Source organism: Pezoporus flaviventris, unplaced genomic scaffold (assembly GCF_033815535.1).
Source record: "Pezoporus flaviventris isolate CSIRO_AGI_PZ_B2104156 unplaced genomic scaffold, CSIRO_AGI_Pfla_v1 ptg000113l, whole genome shotgun sequence".
Classification (NCBI taxonomy): Eukaryota; Metazoa; Chordata; class Aves; order Psittaciformes; family Psittacidae; genus Pezoporus; species Pezoporus flaviventris.
The window spans coordinates 434,322-450,416 of record NW_026892661.1 but is presented as its reverse complement, the minus strand read 5'-3'; the positions used below and the strand labels follow the sequence as shown (position 1 = coordinate 450,416).

Below are 16,095 nucleotides of genomic sequence, written 5' to 3'. Positions count from 1 at the left end.
ATCTGGCTGTGTGTCCCAGCTTCCAGGAGTCCCTGGGCACCCCTTGTGGCACCTCACAGGAGTAAAACTGCAGAGGAAACAAAGGATGCTCCTCCTGGAGGAGATGCAAATTGGCCAGTTGATTTCAGAGACAGGTTTTCTTAATTTGTATGTTGGTTTTTGCTATTTCTAATGTAGAAATGGCAGCGAATGCTCCAGCCTGATTCTGGCATCTGCGTCCTTCAGCAAGAGAGCGAGAAGCTGGGTAACTGCTGGGAGCCATGCAGGGATCTGAGGATACCTGCACTGGTCTGAACTAGTTTGCTGCTTCCTCTGTTATCTGTCACTGCTCTATTGCAAGACATGCTTCCAAGGCAGGAAAAGCAGGGAAAGAGAGAAATTGATTTACTGTTTTTTATTGCAGCAGGAAAGGATGTGATGGGCTAAGAAATGTAAAAGGCAAAATAAATCCTACAGAATGTTCTGCTCTGTTGAAATGAAGGGAACTTAAAGGTGCGTGAGGAGGCTTGAGAACAGAGTGGGGAATGCTGACATGCGGGAATGATAACTTAGTCCCTGCAAGATACATCTCTGCACATGTAGTCATGCCCCCACCTCTTCGCTGATGGTTGGTGGCCCTGCCTGTACTATACAGGTGGAAGTGGCTAGGAAAATGCTGCAGTCTGTGTGCATCTGCAGTTCGTGCAGGAACCATGGTAGCAGGACAGAAGCAGTGAGGAAAACGGCAAAGTGCTGCTTGGATCTGGCTTTTATTGGCAAAGATTTAAGAGGCTGGAAATGAGTAGAGGGCAATGGATGCTGCACATTTGCTGGGCATGGAGGGAAGGGGCCTTGAGGTCAGGAGGTAGCTGCTGGGGATGCAGCTTCTGCATTTGTTTGTGCCTAGTCCTCAGTCTGTCCTCGCTTCTCTTCCCTTCCCTGTCTCTTAAGAGCTTGTGCCCCTAGGGTTGAGGAGGTGTGGGAAGAGGAGAGCTCTGTAGCAATATTTGAGTGTGTCTCTGATGGAATAACAGCACCTGATTTAGCCACACTTTTTTCTTCAACTAATTGGAGGTCATTCACTCAGCAAATGTCCAGGACAGAAGAAGAGCAGGCATGGTATGGCAGGGAATATAGTAGCTCGGAGTGACCTGCAGATTGCTGGCTCCCATGGCTGGCCGCTGAAGTGGAGAGCATTGTTTCCCACTCAACTTGGAGCCTGCTGGGGTTTGAACTGGTACAGGTGCGATTTGTGTGCAGTGCTTTGGAAGGTGTCTGTGTTTCTAACCTCATCACCAGGAAAGACGCTTGTAACAAGGTCTGACCCATGGGCAAACTTTTAAACAAACACAAACTCCTACATCAGATCAATACCTGGATCAATGGTTTTTTTTTTCCTCTGTCAGAAATAGAGTTGTGTTGACTCAGTCTGCTGAGGCTGCTTCCCAGCACATCTCCCTGCCAAAGACTGAAATGAAGAGCTGGATTTTCAAGCTCTTTCCGTTTACATTGTCACCTGAGTTTAAGGTGTACCTGCATTTTAGGTTTCTTGAAATGTCTTGGTTATAGTGCTTGGAGCTAGCTGGCTATCATCTCGAGTACATCACAGGGTGAAATAGACTGGGCAGCTCTGCACACCCTGATCAAAAGGGTGGTGGTATGTAGTTTCTGCCCTCTGCTCTTCCTACCTGTCAGAACAGCAAGTGGTAGAAGCTGATTGCCCTGAGACAGCCCCATCCCTGCCGCAGCCAGGCACTTCCGTGCTTGAGGCTTTGTCTATAGTTTTACTTGGTGTGGAAGAGGAAAATCACTCTTGTAGAAGTAGTTAGAGATGAAAACCTAGCTGCTGTCTGATCCTTGGGCTGTCGTCACTGTGTGGAGGATGGACGCCCGTTGTCCCCTCCCTGTGGCTGTGCACGCACATTGCCCAGTGATGTGGTGTCCGCAGGGCCAGCAGCCAGGGCTGAGCTCCTTTGTGATAGTCCCCTCTGAATAATGGGTGTTTGAGTGGGAGCTGTGCTTGGCATGGGGCAGGTGGACAGTACTGTGCCCTGAGGATGCTCAGGAGGGTGGTTTGCTCCCGGACAGTATGTCCGGATTTGGGAGCTGACAGCTTGTTTCTCATTTTGCCTTGTGAGCGTCACAGCAATTATTATCCTCTGGATTTACCGATGCGGAATGAGGCTAAGGGGTTTGGCAGTCAGAAGGGTGAACCTAGTGATGTCTTTGATATTTGGAAAGACCTACAAGAGACTTGGAGCCCAGTCTGCTCCAGGAGAAAGCTGTCATGTCTGCAGTAGGAGCCTTGCCCTGTCTATGTGCATGGAGTGCTTGAGGAAATCCTGCAAGCCCCAGCTGGATGTGAGCAGGGCGGTGTGTCTCCGGCCTCACACAGATCAGGCTTTACTTGCTTTCACAGCGAGGTTCTGGTGCCCGGAGGTGGGATTGCTGAATTTGCTGAGCCAAGCTTTGAACAAGAGGAGCCCGCCCTCCCTTCCCTGCTGCGCTGCAGGACAGGCTCGCTCTCTGGATTGCAGTGCCAGGACCCGAGGGCATCTGGACCTCGCAGGCCAGGATGGTTTATGCTGAGGCCAGGCTGCAGCGGGAGCAGTGCCTTGGCCGTGTCCCTCTGGGAAGGGGGCACGGTGGGGCTCTGCCGCCGTCGCAGCCCTGGCAGCATTGTGCACGTTCTCTCACACCCACGCTGTGGTGCAGACTCGCACACGCGTGCAGATGCAGGCTCGTACCAGCGCGAACATGCTCGTGCGGATTCACATGGATCTGCGGTTAGGCGGGCGCACCCACGCCAGCGCGGATGCAAATGGAGCCGTGCTGGTGCAGGCCTGCTCGCCTCGCAGAGGCAGACGTGTTCGTGTTCGCACAGCTCCAGGCTCGTACATGCTCCTGCACTCACAAACACGGGCGACAGAGTGAAGCCACAGCACTGGTCTATTTTTGGGAGCACTCCTAAGAATTGTGAGCATGCTTCAGATGTTAGAGTCTTAGATGGGGGAAGGCTAGAACAGATGGCTGGAGGGTTCAGAGCAGCAGCCCTGCTGAGAACAGATATTTATAGGCAGATTTAACCCTTGTGTGGTCTTGAGCCACGTTTAAAGGTGCAGTGTCTGAATCGAAGGTCGCACTGCCGAGCGATGAGCTCAGAGGCTGTGCTGGCCTACCTGTGAGCTGATTATCGGGGTAGCCTGGAAATCCCATCTGTGCTCTACCTCTTTCCTGAGCGCAGGGCCGTGGCTTTCCCTAGACCATAGAGCCAGGTTTCTGTAAGCCTCGGTGAAACTGGGCTGGTTGTGCCTGTTTCTTGCTGTCTGAGCTGGGGCAGCGGGTGCTGCGGCTGCTTTGCACTTGCGTGACCAGTGAAACGAGGACAAAGATTGTTTTGTCCCTCTTGCCCTGATTTTTCTTTCTTCTTTCCTCCTCATTCCCCCCCCCCCTTGCTTTTGCCAGAGGTTACCCAGATTCCTCCTCTTCCTGGTTGGAAGGAGAGACTGTGTTTTCTTTCAGGCATGCTGTCTTGTAAAGACACACAGGTTAAACCCTGCCCTCTCCGATATGTCAGATGTTTTTACCTGCCCTTGTCTTGGGCCCTCTTGGTTGAGTGTGTAGGGAAGAAGAAAATTATCCGCAGGCTGCACTGGTTTATTGATCAGAGCTGGATGCAAAGCGGGGAGCACGTTTACATTGGCACATCTATTTGTCGCCCTTTCTTGGAGAGCCTCCCACTTGGGACCCAAAGCAGTGCTGTATTTAACTTGTGTGGCGTGTCTGGAGGTGGGTTTGGCAAGGCTGAGTAACAGCAACAGCAGAGAGCAAACGGGGGGCAAGGCATAAAGTGATGCCCGCCAGTGGGAAATGTGAAGAGATGACACAACAGTTACCTGGGAGTTGCAGGGAAGAAGGCTCTGGCTCTGAAAGCATGAATGGGGCACAGGCCTGGAGATCTGCCTGAGGCCGCTCGTTTATCAGCCTGGCTCTGGGAAAACTGGGGAGCAGTGGCACTCCTGAGCTAGTGTGGGACACCGGGAGACTGGGTGAAAAAGAAGCGGATGGGGACTGCTGCCAGAGTGGGGCTGCAGGTCAGAGAATTGCTCATCTGAGCTGCATCTTCCTCCTGTCGGGACTTGGGCTACTCCGGATGTTTGGAGCTGCACTCCATCGCCTGCAGGCTCATGACAGGGCTCCCTGGGAGGCAGTGCCGAGCTCTTCTCCAATTCTCCTTGCACTGCTCTGCTCCCTGGGACCTGCTTCTGATGCTGGAGGCAGCATGCAGCGGCTCCTGGTCCAGAGTCAGGTTCCTGGCCAAGGGCTTCACACAGATGCTCAGTGTACGCTTCAGTTAGCTGAGTTTGTTGTTGTGTACGCTGGTCCCATGCCCAAGGGGGCATGAGGCTCTGCTGAAAAGTCTGGGAGCATGACAAAGAGCCAGCCTTGCCTTGGGTAGGATTTCCCAGTGGTGCTGCCGCCGTGTCAGGGATCAGCTCTGCGTCTTGGGGAATGAATTCGGAGCATCCCAAGTTTTCTTTGCACTGACGTGCTGGGGCCTGGAGATGCAAATCTGTAGGAGAGTAGGAGTATGTTGGAGCTGCTTCCTTCCTTGCTTACTCATCCCAGTTTCAGACTGTGGAGGCTTGGAACACTGTCACCACCACCCCCCTGAACTCCGCTTGCAGTCGTGTTCTCACTGCTCACGTGTGTGTCAAGTTGTGGAGTTCTCAGGTTTCCCAGAAGCTCTTGGTCCCAGGTCAGCACTTGCACCCGCCACTGAGATGTGACTTTGGGGTGAGAAGAACCTTGTTCCTCCTGCTCCAATCCCCCCATGACACATCCCGAGAGCGCAGCTGATCCTGGTGGAGACCCAGGTGGGGTGCTGGCACGTGGGCAACACTCAGCCTCCGGCTCACAGCTGGGTCTGCTGCGCTGGCAGCTCTGTGCCACTGGCTGGCTGACTGTGTTTTGTACCCAGGCAGATTGGTGGGAGTGAGGCTGCTCGGCAGGGCCACCGGGCACGCTGGCATGCTGTTCCTGTGCCTGGCTGGCCACGTGTAATTCCATGGGGCTCTCCTCCTACCTGAGTGGCAGTAAGGACCCACCCAGTGGGTAACTGCCAGGCAAAGGGATCTGCCCCCACTTGCCTGGCCTCCCACAGTGGCCCCATTGTTCCTGAGAGGGCAAGGAGGAGGCTGCCTGCAGCTCTCTGGGCATCATTAACCCTCTGCCTGCCAGCAGCAGGGCATGCGTGGAGCTGGAGGTCCTGTGGGAAGGTGGAGGAGCTCCCACCATCACTGAGTGCAAGGAGGGGAGCTGCAGGGAAGCGCCTGCCTCTGCCTCCAAACCCATGGGTTGCTGCTCTTCTGGGGACAACCTGCACATGCCTGTGGTGAAGGCGTACATGGAGAGGCAGGGCGCTGCTGAGCCTTGATTTCCCCCAACAAGGTGTAGGGAGGCTCTCTGCCTTCTCCTAGGCTGCTTGCTGCCATGACCTTGCTTTGTGAGCAGCCCTTGTCCAGCCCTGGCACAGCCGCCAGTGTCCGTGGTGCTCTGGTCCCTATGCGTGTGCCAGAGCAGGACGTGTCTTTAGGAACGAGATGTTTGGGGTGTTTGGGTGCTAATTCCAGTGGCCAAGGTATCGGTGTGGAAGCTGTTTAAAGCGATTCCAGCCTGATCACAGTGCTTTCTTCCTTCCTGTCCTGTAATGTGATCGCCTGGTGGCCTGCTGTGGCTTCTGGTTCCTGTTATCGTGGGGGTGCAGCCTGGGAGGGCGCAGGCATGCTGCGCTGGTGTGCTCACGCTGCCAGGGTGCCAGCTCAGAGCCAGGGCGCGGCGTCCATGTGCCTGAGAGGACAGCAAGTACCCTGTCACCAGCCAAAGGAGCTGGACATCTGTGTCCCTCTCTGCTGGCCAGCTCCGCACTTTTGGTAGCAGTGATGCTTCCCCATCAGTTGGGTCTGGGGATTATAGGGCTGCGTCAGCAACCCTGCTCCATTGCACATTTCCTCTCCAGAATCTGTGGGACGAGGGAGAGGAAGAGGCATTTGGCTGGCATGCCAAGACTGTGTATGGGAAATTTTTTTCTGGCTGTCAGTCTTTGGAGGTGTCTGTCCTGGTGTGTCTCATGCTAGCTCAGAGACTTCGTAATCGGCTTCGTAGTCCAGATAAACCTAATAGATACCCTGTGAGCATCACCAGTTCTACTGCAAACCCAGCAGCTGTTTTGCTTATATCATGACCTAAAGAGCTACCTTGCTTCCAAAAGATCTGTAATCTCTATTTCTCCCCCTAGGTAGCCTTTGCACTCTCCCCCCTTCCTTTGTTCCTGGGTCTCCGGTGATGCAATAACTTTTCTTTTCCATATGTTCTGGTTTTGAAATAATAGCATAACTAGAGTTGGGTGTGGAGGGCCACAAGGACCACTGCAAACCCCAAAGCCTCCTGCCAGCCTCAGGCTGGAGGGCTGCAGGAGTGTCAGAAACTGGTGCCCACTCAGCGCATCACAGGTTAGTGAGACCCTGTCTCTCCTGGTGGAGAAGAGCGATTCTCTGGGGGCAGCCCCAGAGCTGCTCTTTGGTCCCTCCTCCCTGTCCCTGGGTGTACATCTGCTGTTAAACAGGGGTCCTGCTGCCCCTCCCGAGGGCTGCAGTCAGTGAGGTGAGACAATTCCTGGCTCTTTTCTGCCTGTTTCTCATGGGGCAGTTGGAGGCCTGGCTCTCAGGGTTTAGATCACTGTGCTTCTGGAGGAGCTTGGTGAGCTCTGGGGGTGTTTGTATAAGGGCATGGTGGTCCCTGGGCCTGGGGGCTAGGTCTGTGGGGAAGGCTGTGCCTCTTCACATCCTCTCAGTGGGAGAAATGGGGAATTTCAGCTCTTGGTGCGGAGGAGGTGAAGCGTGATGGGTGAGAAGGTGGAGCAGTTGCCCTTTCAGGGTGTGCAGTGGGGAAGCCCCTCTCCCACACCGGTGCAAGCCTGGAGTCTGATGGTAAAGCAGGTGGGGAGCATGGGTTCCCCTCTCCTTGAGGTCTCCCTGTCCCTCTCCAGCCCAGCACTGGGGTCCCAGGGCCAGCTGCCGCCGCTCATCAGCAGGATCTCTGCTGCCGGAGCCGGAGTGCAGCCGATCTGCGCTGGGGAAGGTGAAGGGTTTCCCAGGGTGGAATTTCCTGCGAGGCAGATGTGTGGCCGCTTCCCCTCTGACCTTAAACCCCGATGTGCCTTAGTCATGATGGCATGCAAATATGAGGTGACCGGAGAGGGAGCTGCTGGGAAGAGGAAGTGACCTCAGCTGGGTTTAAATATAGAGCCCAGGCTCCAATGCACGCTGGGCCTGGTATTTATAATCCTGGAGGAGCACTCGGCAGTTCTGCATCTCTTCTGCAGCCTGGGCTGGCAGAGAGCAGTGTCAGGGTGCGGTGCCGGGGCAGCCAGCCTTGCTGTGCCCCCTCTTCCCTGCGTGGTGCTGCCAACTCCCCCTCCCCAGCTGGGCACAGCACTGCAGCCTCTGGTTTGATGGCCCCCAGGTACCCCAGCCTCTGCTTTAGCTGCAGGTGTGTCCTTTGCACGTTGCATTTAGTGTTGGGACTGGGTGCAGGGATGGAGCCCAAGTCTTCCTTGACACTTGTCTGTTTTGGGAGCAGACCCAGAACCCCGGGACCCTGGGTGATCTGAGCAGTGCATATAATCAGGTCAGAGCAGGGCTATCAGACCAAGCCTTCCTGTGTGTGGCTTAAAATGTCTGGCTTTGCTCTCTGTCCTCCTGGGTGCAGTGACACCAGCTGAGCTGCAGTGCTCGGGTGGCTGTGGCGCACGTGGAGCTCCCTGCAGGTCTCTTCGCTGACCCAGTAGGTCGCAGGAACCATGAAATAATTCCTCGTTATCAACCCAATAGAGCCGCGTGTGACTGTTGGGTAATGTCTGGCACATGCAGGGTTTCTGTAAGGAACGTGCCAGTTGGACTGGGGAGCTGCAAATTTGGTGACAGACCTGGAGACTCCCGAGCACAGGACAGGAAGCCAGGTTCTGCCTGAGGGCACAGGAAGCAGCAGAAGAGTTGGGGAAACTGTTGAGCTGGGGGCAAGGAAATGCTAAGAAAAGCTCTTCTAACACTGGTGGATTGAAGCAGCAACAGGAGAAAGGCTGTGGGGCAGATAGCGGACAGTATCCCTGATTTACCTTGCTCTCTCCAAGCCTCAGTCTCCACCTGTGGGGATGTCCATCCCTAGGTGGAAGGGAGCGCAAATCTGAGGTTTTGTCTTACTAAAGACCTTTAGGACTCATGGCCAAGCAGCCCTGCTGAAATGCATCATTCGTGAGGCAGCTCCGAACAGCGGGAGATCAGCAGGGCCTGCCAAAATGATTCCGAGAACTGCAAGGATTCAACCGAGCATTAGGTTCTCTCTGGAGGTCTTTTAGAACCCTCCAGTACAGGCAGTGAGGATGACCACCGCTTCTGCCATTGGAAAGGGCAGGAGAAGGATCCCAGAAATGACCAGAGGAGAAAACGGGATTCTCCAGGCTATTGGTCTGGTGGTGAAAGAGCAGGGTAATTTTGTGATGCATTCAAAACAGATGACTCATGTCAGTGCAGTGCTGTCCTGTGGAGTTCCTGCCTCCCCATATCTCTGAGTCTGGGTGACCAAAGCAAGGCTCAGATGAGAATCCCTTTACCTGCAGCAGCCTAGTTTAAGGCTGTTCTCACTGGTGCTAAACATGGTCTGGCGAGTGCTGGGTATGGGGTTAGGGAGATGCTTCTGCAGAGGCTGGTCACAAGCGTGCTGGCTCAGAGCTCTGCTCGTCCTCTGGCTGTTAGAGCCCATCACGGTCTCAGCTGGGGCTGGGGCTGGCTGGGGGACAGCAGTGCCGTTCTGCTGCTGGTTCTGAGGGGTTTGTTTCTTGCTGGAACAGACTCAAAAGGTCTTGCAAAAAGGATTGCTTTGGAACAACCTTTTTAGAACCCTTTAGCAAAGGTCAAGTTTCTGATTGTAGTCTTTTTCTCAAATCAGAAATGATCCAAGAGTCTCAGACTGCAGAAATCTTGCTTCTGGGGAGTTTGTTGTAGTCTTTGCCTCCATGAAGCACTCTGACTTCAATGAAATTGTGTGGTATTTCTTTGGAGGTGCTCCAACCCTCTCTGCTTTAACCCCGGGGGGACTGGTAATCTCGGAATGGTGTTAGATGGTGTGCCTGTGATCTCATCCAGCCTTGGGTTGAGAGGTACTGCGGGAGGGGGCCATGGGTCTTTCTGGTTTTCCCTTTTGCTGTTCTCTGCCTAATGCCTTTCTCAAGAACCCCTTGAGCTTGATTAGAACCTCTTATTTCCGAAGTGTTTGCTTGAGTCTGTGGTGGTGTCCACAGGAGGTTTTAGGTCAGGCTTGTCCCAGCATTGCTGTTAGTAGTGAGCGGGTGGGTGATTACCAGCACACGCGATGTGCTTGGAGGGTGTTTGCAATGGCACCCTGGTCTCCTCACTTCCTGGACCGGCTGACGAAGGGCCAGGTGACTTTATGCTTGTTGCCTCACTCTGCCACGACCCGCCTTGTCTGTTGGGTGTTCGGGATCTTCAGGGCATGTCAGCACAGCTCAGGAGCCCGGGCTGTGCTCTTCCTGCCTATGTGCAAGTCAGGAGTTATCTGGGTTTCACAAGAGCTCTCCCCAGCATCTGACAGGAGGGAGGTGCGGCAGAGCTCCTTCCTTCCTGAATCGTCGTGACTCTGCTTTCCCAGCTTCTTCTTTGGCCCTTTCCTCCAACAGGGATATCATGGCAGCAGTGTCAGCCAGCACCGAGGCGGAGAAGCTGTGGGGCAACCAGGGAGATGGGGAAGCTGTGGGGCAGGCAGGCAGGCAGCCAGGAGGCTCTCCTGCCCCATCGGGAGGCAGGCGCAGGCTCCACATTCCTGTGGCAATGTTGGGAATCTGCGTTATCGTCCTTCGGAGCATGATTCACCAGAAAGTCCTCCGGGAACGCAGCGGGGTTTCAGGTTTCTTGATCTATCAGCTAGCAATTCCGGGATTGCGAATATGTCAGCCCAGTCTCTCCTGGTCTGGAGCTTAGCCTCCCCCTCCGCTGCTGCTCAGACTGTACTGGAGGAGACTTACTGAAAGCAGTTTGTGGTGTTTTGTTTTGAGGTTTCTTGTCTGCGAAGGTCCCAGTCTTTGATTTAAAGATGTGGCTTTTCAGCTGTACGAGATGCAAATACCCTCTGCATTTAGATGCAGCACTTCAGTGTTTGCTGTGCCTTGTAAGCCTCCCTCCCTGCCTGAGGTGAGGCTGGGTTATCCCCCTGTTTAATGACGGGGAGATCGAGGCACCCAGAAACAGTACATCTTGCTTGGGGTCACTTGTGGAATCGGTGGCAGCCAGGGGTAGAAGCCAGGAGTCCTGGCTCCTTGCTTTAACCACTGGGAATGAAATTTGCTATTGTCTTTAAAACTACTGGGCTGGAGCGGTGGGTGTGTTGCTACATTGCAGAGGGAGCCAGATTTCTGTGCAGTCTCCTTTTTGTCATGTTCTTTTCAAGATGTTTTGGATCATTTGTCTCTCCGTGCCAGTGCATCTACTTTCTAATGGATTCTCTTCTGTGGCCCAGATGTGTGGCATGCCTGCTGGAATCTAGCTTGAATTTAGGGGCGTATGCAGGGAGCTTAGAGCAATCAAGATGCCTATCGGCATGGTGCAGCCAGACAGATGAGAGGCTGGGGTGGATCCCGCTATGCATCTGCAACAGAATCCAACTGTTGCTGCTCCCGAAAGCAGAGCAGAATCCACAGGCAGCTGCTTCTGGCATTTCTCCCATTAGGAACTGTGAGGGGAGAGTGGTCAGTCTCAGTGAAGACTGGAAGAGGAGGGCTTCTCGGGGTTTAGCCGGGGCCCCCATCAGCCTGCGGTGGCTTTCCCTCTAGAGCCTGGCTAAGTCAATGGCCTGGGTGCCCTCCCTGGAGCACCAGCCTACTCCCAAAATGAAGGAGGAAGATGGATGTCCCAAAAGCGTAACGTTCCAGAGGGATCTCGCAGCCGGTGAGGCTCATCCATGCTGCAGGCAGCGTCTAAAGGTTTCCTTGTGGCGGCTGCCAGGTCCTTTGGGATCAATGCATGTGACCCCTGCAATCTGACCTGGGAACTGCAGGGGTAGGGGCTGCATCTTGAGCATTAGTCTCTGGACTCTGCAAGCATGGTCTTAGGGGGGCCCCGGTTTTGTTCCTCCCTACAGTATTCACATGCCTGTGCTACGCAGCACAAGGGATGCACATCGGTGCTGCTGAGCATCCACATCCTTGGTGCAGTACTTTGGGATCTGTTCTGAATGCAGATGTGTACGTTCAGATGTGCCACAGGCAGACCTGCGTCTCCCAGCCTGTTGTCGGTACGGGTGGCGGTCACAGCCCCTCTGGTGCTGGGCTGGCCGTGCCCTGGTGTCGGTGGGTCCGTGCCCTGGTGTCGGTGGGTCTGTGACCCTTGGGACTGCGGCGCGATGCCTTGCACAGCCTGCGAGTGCGCGCAGCACGCGGGGGCTCTGGGCCACCAGCAGCAGGAGCTGCTGCAGGGCTTGCTTTCTGGAATGCTGTCTGGCAGCAGCCTCTTCCAGCAGGGCTGAAGGCTCCCTGTGGCTAGCCAGCCAGCGGCTGCAGGCAGCGTGTGCACTTAACGCTGCAGCTTGTGCCATATGGACCTTCTCCTCCTCCCTGCTTGCCCTCTCCGTGTCTCCATCCCCACTTTGCTCCCCTCCCCCTGCGAGCGGTTTGACAGAGCAATTGGGCAGGCACTGGGACAGCAGCTCTGACATAAATCTCTCCTGGTGTGGAATAAGGGGTATAAATATCCAGAGAGTGATGTGATCTTTCCAGCTGCTATTAATAGGTCCCTGGAGAACAAGAGTGAGCGAGCGAGACTGGCTGACACTTAAAGGGCTAGCAACTCCCTTATGTGCCGTGAAAATTAATCAGCGCTGTGGCTCACCATCTTCCTCCAGGCTAGAGCAGAGCCCTCGCAAGGTGCATGGCGAGGAGGTGGAGGAGGCGGCGGAGGAGGAGGGAGCAGCTAACAGCTCGCTCGTTAGGAAGCGGTGATAGGCCAAGCTGGGCTGCTCATGGAGGATCCCACTCGCTCACCGGGACTGCCGGGGCGGGCAGTGCGGTGGACGGCGGGGTTGGTGCAGGCGGCTCTCAGCGTGTCAGCTCCGCTTGGCCTCGCAGGGAGGCAGGTGCCAAGGAGCCCTTTCTGCAGGCAGGGGACTCCCTGGCAAGGGATGGCAACCTGCAGCCTGCACCTTGTGGTGATTGCTGTCTGTCGGGGCTTATGGGTCTGCCAAGTGTGCTTTGCTCTTTGCTTCCGTGCCATCCAGGGCACGATGTTTTGTCCTAGAAGAGCAGGCACTTGGCTTTTGCCAGTGGTATGTCCCCAAGTGCGCCTTCGACAACCCAGGGCCAGTGTGTGTAGTGCTGCTGGGCTCTGGTGGCGCTGGTCAGAGATGCAGGGTTTGGCCTGGAGCTGGTGCTTCCTGTCCCTGGGCACCAGAAGAAATCTGTGCACAGCATCTGGCCTGCGTGGTCCAGATGGGAGGAGGAGACCACAGGCCCAGGAACCCCCCATGTGCTGGGAAAGTTCTCAGCCTGTACACGGGAAAGGTTCTTGGTGGCACACTAAGCGCTTGGCAGATGTAAGCAAATAGAGAGGCATACCTCAGCTTTTATGAACGTGAGGTTTGCTCTCCTCCTCCCGCACTCCCCGAGGACTAGGGAAGATGTGACAGGCAGTGGAGGTCTCTGCAGCTTCAGGGTCACTGGCTGGGGTGGTGAGGAGACTAGCAGAGGAACACGGGGCTGATGCAGGAAGAGTTACGTGTTCTAGGTGGAGAAAGCCGGGAGTAGTTCTCATGGGGTTGTGCATCTTTCCATACTGGCACTGTCTCCAAGGACTTGGTGGTGAATGCTGTTCAGGCCAGGGAAAGCTGGTGTGTAGGAGCCTGCAGCCCAGAGGCCGGGTGCTTTGCCCTAACCTCCTCTTCCCTGCACGCTCTGCCTCAGCCTGCGGGGCTATTCAGAAACCTGGGCTGGGTCTCCTGGCAGGAGAGCCTCACGCTGCTGTCCCAGCAGGCCTGTGGCACGTTGCATCATCCTGCTGGGCTGGATGCTGCCGTGGATGCTACCTCACCCAGGGCCTTGGAGCAGGAGCTGCAACTGTCCCTCAGGCCCCTGGGAGAGACAGGGATACTGTTTAGCTGAAGAGTGCCAACACTTCCTGGCCCTGCCCTTGCCTTGCAGCCCACCGCCTCCTTCTCCTCAGCAGCCTCAACCTTCTTAGTCTTCCCGTGTCCCACACCAGCTTTCTCTTTATAGGCTTGCACCGTTTTCTCTCTGCTCTGTTGTCTCCCGTGTGTTTGGCAGAGCAGAATAAACTTACTTAGCTGCAGAAGGGGTCCCTGAAACCATCGGACACCAGATTTCTGTTCAGGGTCACAAAGTTGTCGGAGCTCTGGGATCTGCAGCACATCCCTGAGGATCCTTCTGCTTGCCAGAGGGCAGGCTGGCATGGAAGCACCCTGTTCTCATCACGGCCTCAGCAGCAAGGGTTCTCGTGTCCATGCCTGCGCGTCGGAGCACAAGCAGCCTCCATGCATGGCATGGGTGGGAGTTAGCTGCTTGTCTGTATGCAGCTGACTGTGGAGCGGGATCCTCTGCTTGCAGGGTTGTTGGCTGTTTCCCGGCAGGAGCGGCTCTGGGGCTGTGCCCGTGTGAGGAGCACCCACTCACCCGCTGCCCTCTTCTCCTGCAGGTTTCTGACCAAAGGGCCTGGGAGCTCCCTCCACTGGCGCTGTGGGAAGCTTTAGCCAATCCAATGCACCCTGACAACAAACTGCCCAGCCATGGCAAGGCAGGCAGCAGCGGTGCCCCGGCCCAGCACCACAACGTGAGCCAAGCACCCCCCTGCAACCTGGGCTCGAAGGGTGTGGGGGCAGGCAGCCATGGCGGCAAGGCCACTCAGATCTCCCCTGGCAACTCTGGACTGAAAAACAGCCAGAACACTGTCCCAAACTTCAGCTCCTTGAAGGGCAAGGTGAAACGGGAACGAAGCATCTCGGTGGACTCTGGAGAACAGCGAGAAGCCAGCACCCCTTCACAGGACACGGAATCAAAAGGTAATAGCTCTCCTAAACCTTGCCTCAGCACGTCCTACTTGTAGTTGCTCCAAGCGTCCTGGCAGGACCTGGGATGGGAGCAGCTGTGAGTATCTTGGGTTTCTGTGCTGCGGCTTCTGTCCGGGCTTGTTCTGGCTGCCTGTGTGCCTTTGCATCATTGCTCATCACATCCGTGGTTTTGGGACCAGAGTGGCTGAGCAGTGTCTTTACATTCCAGCCCCTAAACTGTTTGTTATGGAAAGAATCTGGGGCTCTGGTTTTCATGGGCTACTCAGGCCATCTAAGCAAGAGCATGGTTCACTGCAGCTGCACTGAGCGCCCTGCTTTGTGATGTTCAGACATTCAGCTTGGGACCAAGTTGAGTTGTTTTCTGTCTCCTCACTGTTGGCAAAGAGCTGCTTTTGTGGTGTTCTTGCAGCTGCCCGACGACTCAGTCGTGGTTAGTGAGGAGGTGCTGTGAGGGTCGCTGTCTGAACAGTTCTGTGGTTTCACCAGCGATGGGTGACTCTTGTGTTACAGCACGTGGCTTCTGGAAAAGGGCTGAGTCAGTGCTTCCAAACCCTCTGGCTTCCCTGTCCTCACCAGCCTTCCCTGTAGCCTCTTGCGTTCAGCTAAGCTCTGTGCTCAACGGCTGCCTGGGATACTAGAGCATCTCAGAGGGGGGTTGTTGGAGCAGAAATCCCAGTGGGGCCCTCGGTTCCAACCAAGACTCACACCTGGTCCCCAGACGCAGAGCCGCTGTTCTGGCTCGTGCCCCTGAGCATTTGATTTCACAACCACATTTATCCATCCTGTGTCTGATTCCTTTCCCCCAGTGCCTGGGTGCCTTTAGCTACTTTCTCCCTTAGCTGCATCAGCCCCATCTGAAAAATGGAGGGAGGCAGGGAAGGCCCCTGCCCCACTGATGTGTGCAAAGGGCAGAGTCTGTCTCTTCTTCCTACAGAGGATGCGAATGTGCCCTGCTGTTCCATTTCCAGGTTTAATTGCTAATCCACAGACACCTTACTTTTAGGGTTAGTGCCCAAAGCTCTCTGGTTTGGAACATCAGTTGGACATGTCCTGGTTTTGCAGACTCTTTTCAGACAGTAAGGAATCTGTATCGTTTGAGCCATAGCTCTCACAGGGCAGTCTCACCAGGTCTGGCTGCTAAGACAGGGAGCCCAGACCTAGCAGATGCTTCAGGATCTTTACCACGGCTGGGCAGATACCAGCATAAGGCATCTTGCCCAATGCATCCTGGCTGGGTTGGTAGGGCCAGCATGCAGCATGCAGTCATCCCAGCCCCTGCCAGGTCTCCTCAGCTCTTCTGATGACTCCGTCCTGTTGCAGGTGAGGTGGCTCCCCGTAGCAAGCGACGGTGTGTGCTGGAAAGGAAGCAGCCATACAGTGGGGACGAATGGTGCTCTGGACCGGACAGTGAGGAAGACGACAAGCCCATCAGCAGTGCACACAGTGAGTGTCTACCTCCTTACCAGCTCAAAAGCTTGAATGAAGCCAGATCCTGCAGCTCAGCAGGGCAGATGGCACTGGCACCTCTAGCTTTGCCTCTGTGTGCTGATTTAGCTGGCTGTGTGATGTGGTGGGTCATTGCAGTTGCTGGTGGTTGTGCTGGGAGAATGTTTCCGGCCATGCAGGGAAGTGCAGGACCTATTTTGTGGCGATGCTACTGAGATCCTGGAGGAGAAGGTGTTGAGGTGGAATGTCCCTGTTGTACCTGGCCCTAGCCACACTGGTAGCAGAATTGCCATCTTGAAAGTGTGCCTGGCTAAACTCTGGTTAAGTGAGCTTACCCTGGTCATAGGGGCAGCCGGACCACGCGACACGCGTTGTCCTTGTTGCAGCAGTTAGGTCTGTGCCAGGCCACGCATTCAGCTGTGCTTTTAAGGTAACTGAGTGTAAAGAGTCTCTCGGGGTTGAGGCAGGGCTGAGCTGGACAAGGTGTGCACTGTTTGGGCCAATGAACTGTAGGTGTCTCCTGTT

General features: G+C 55.3%; 1 protein-coding gene across 2 annotated transcripts in view; it reads left to right on the top strand.

Moving 5' to 3' along the window:
* The window catches only part of BCL9L (BCL9 like), a 59,582-nt gene that overhangs the window by 33,881 nt on the left and 9,606 nt on the right, over positions 1-16,095 (top strand). For both annotated transcript variants that reach the window (XM_061478108.1, XM_061478109.1), the window contains 2 exons: positions 13,752-14,115; positions 15,445-15,567. In XM_061478108.1, the coding sequence (XP_061334092.1) occupies positions 13,815-14,115; positions 15,445-15,567 (424 nt within the window). In that variant the 5' untranslated portion in view covers positions 13,752-13,814. The remainder of the gene's footprint in view (positions 1-13,751; positions 14,116-15,444; positions 15,568-16,095) is intronic.